The sequence below is a fragment of the Phalaenopsis equestris genome, unplaced genomic scaffold (genome assembly GCF_001263595.1).
Source record: "Phalaenopsis equestris unplaced genomic scaffold, ASM126359v1 Scaffold000994, whole genome shotgun sequence".
Classification (NCBI taxonomy): Eukaryota; Viridiplantae; Streptophyta; class Magnoliopsida; order Asparagales; family Orchidaceae; genus Phalaenopsis; species Phalaenopsis equestris.
The window spans coordinates 63,184-65,212 of record NW_018165433.1 but is presented as its reverse complement, the minus strand read 5'-3'; the positions used below and the strand labels follow the sequence as shown (position 1 = coordinate 65,212).

The 2,029-nt window shown below is 47.9% G+C and overlaps 1 protein-coding gene across 1 annotated transcript; it reads left to right on the top strand.

The window, feature by feature from the left end:
• Positions 1-4: 4 nt before the first annotated feature.
• LOC110032642 (membrane metalloprotease ARASP, chloroplastic-like) lies at positions 5-1,518 on the top strand (the record flags this gene model as incomplete). The annotated part of the gene is made up of 1 exon (XM_020736335.1): positions 5-1,518. A coding segment is annotated over one exon (1,128 nt), but the record flags the coding sequence as incomplete, so codon positions are not given.
• Between the last annotated feature and the right edge of the window lie 511 nt (positions 1,519-2,029).

The following is a 2,029-nucleotide window of genomic DNA, read 5'->3' as shown; positions in this document are numbered from 1 at the left end:
CTCCCCCCGCCATCGCTACCCTCCCCCTCCCGCCGCCGATCTTTCTGGCTTCCAATCCGTCGCTGAAGCCTCCTCTGTCCTCGCCGCCATCATACTCGTTCACGAATCCGGCCATTTCCTTGCTGCCTCCCTCCTCGGAATCCGCATCTCCCAATTTGCCATCGGATTCGGCCCACCTCTCGCTCGCTTCTCCTCCTCCTCCGGCATCGAGTTCTCTCTCCGCTCCTTCCCTCTCGGCGGCTACGTTGCCTTTCCCGACGCCGATGACCCCGAGTTTCCCGAATCTGGTCTCGATCCCGACGACCCTGATCTCCTCCGCAACCGTCCTCTTCCCCATCGATTCCTCGTCGTCTCTGCAGGTGTGGCCGCCAATCTGTTATTTGCTTACCTCGTCCTCTTTTCCCAATGCTTATCACTCGGTGCAGCCGTGCGGCAACCCCTTCCTGGCATCCTGATCCCCGAAGTCCGGCCTCTATCTCCAGCCGCCGTCGCCGGACTTCTCTCTGGCGATGTTATCCTCGATGGGCCTTCCGTCTACGGTCTCGTGGATCTGATCAAATCCAGCCCTGGAAAGAGCATTCCCTTCCAAATCTCCCGCCAAACCATACCCGACCCGTTCATCGTCAATGTTGTACCGGACATGGATTCGGATGGCACAGGAAGAATTGGCGTTCAGCTCTCCCCTAACTTCACGGTTACCAGAATCCGACCGGCGAATATCTTTGAAGCCATTCGATTCTCCGGAAAGGAGTTTGTTTCGCTGACAGCCACAGTTTTGGATGGGTTGAAGGAGACGTTCATGAATTTCTCGCAGACGGCTGGAAAGGTAGCAGGGCCGGTGGCTATTATTGCTACAGGGGCGGAAGTGGCGAGGTTGAGTTCAGATGGGTTGTTTCAGTTTGCTGCTGTGATTAATTTGAATTTGGCGGTGATCAATCTGCTGCCATTGCCTGCTTTGGATGGTGGAACTTTGGCTTTGCTGCTGGTGGAGGCTGCACGGGGTGGCCGAAAGCTGCCGAGGGAGTTGGAGCAGAGGATCATGTCATCAGGCATTATGGTTGTTTTGATGCTTGGTTTAATACTCATTGTGAGGGACACCCTTAATCTTGATTTCGTGAAGGAGATGTTGTGATTAGGAGGTCAGACGGTGGATTGGTTTTGGAGCAAAGGATGTCTGTCAGGAAGTGCATTGTGGTTGGGATTGATTGGTTTGGAGGCAGAGTTGGCTCGGTGGGTAAAGCACAAAAACTTTTTCTTTGTTTTTTTTTTTGGTTTTCCTTAATCTTAATTTTCCTCAGGTTTACAGTGGTAAGTATGGATGCAAATATCTTGTAAAGTAGAACTGTTGATGAAGAAGAGGATTTAATATTGGCAGTTGGTTAATTGGTAACCGAATATAATCATTTATTTGTACTTGCTTAAGGCCATAGTCTTAGCTGATTTGATAGGTCCATAGTCAGGTTATACATTTGTTCAAGTTTCTGTTATGTTATCTCCTGCAACATGAATTTTGAGCTAGGCAGCTTTTTGAATAATAGATGGTTTTTAGTTTGTTAACTTTATCATGGGAGGTCACAAAAGTTGATGTTTTTTCTTGTTGCTTAAAATGGGTTTTATTTTCCTCTATATGTCTCATTTGGACCACCTCCTCATATGACCTTCTGTAATCGTATAGTCTAATGCCGGTTGACCGAATTTGGGCTTATGAATCGGATATTTTACTAAGGCAGACGAACGAATTCCTGAGCGTAGTTGCCTCACCAAGTTGATGAATTGACAAATATGAGTAGCTGAGTATGAGTTACTAGATCTTCTACTACAATCAGCCCACACGTGTGAAGCTTGGTCAAGATAGATTGCCCACTTGTTGGAGGGACCAAATCCACCTCATTATCCATTAGATCTACTTTGTCGAGGACAACTCACCTTGGAGCTGAATGGCTCAATGCTGAATTACCTCAAGGGTCGAGTAGGCCGATAAGGATGTGAATCAATGTGCATTATGGTGAATATACATCAATAAATGGTG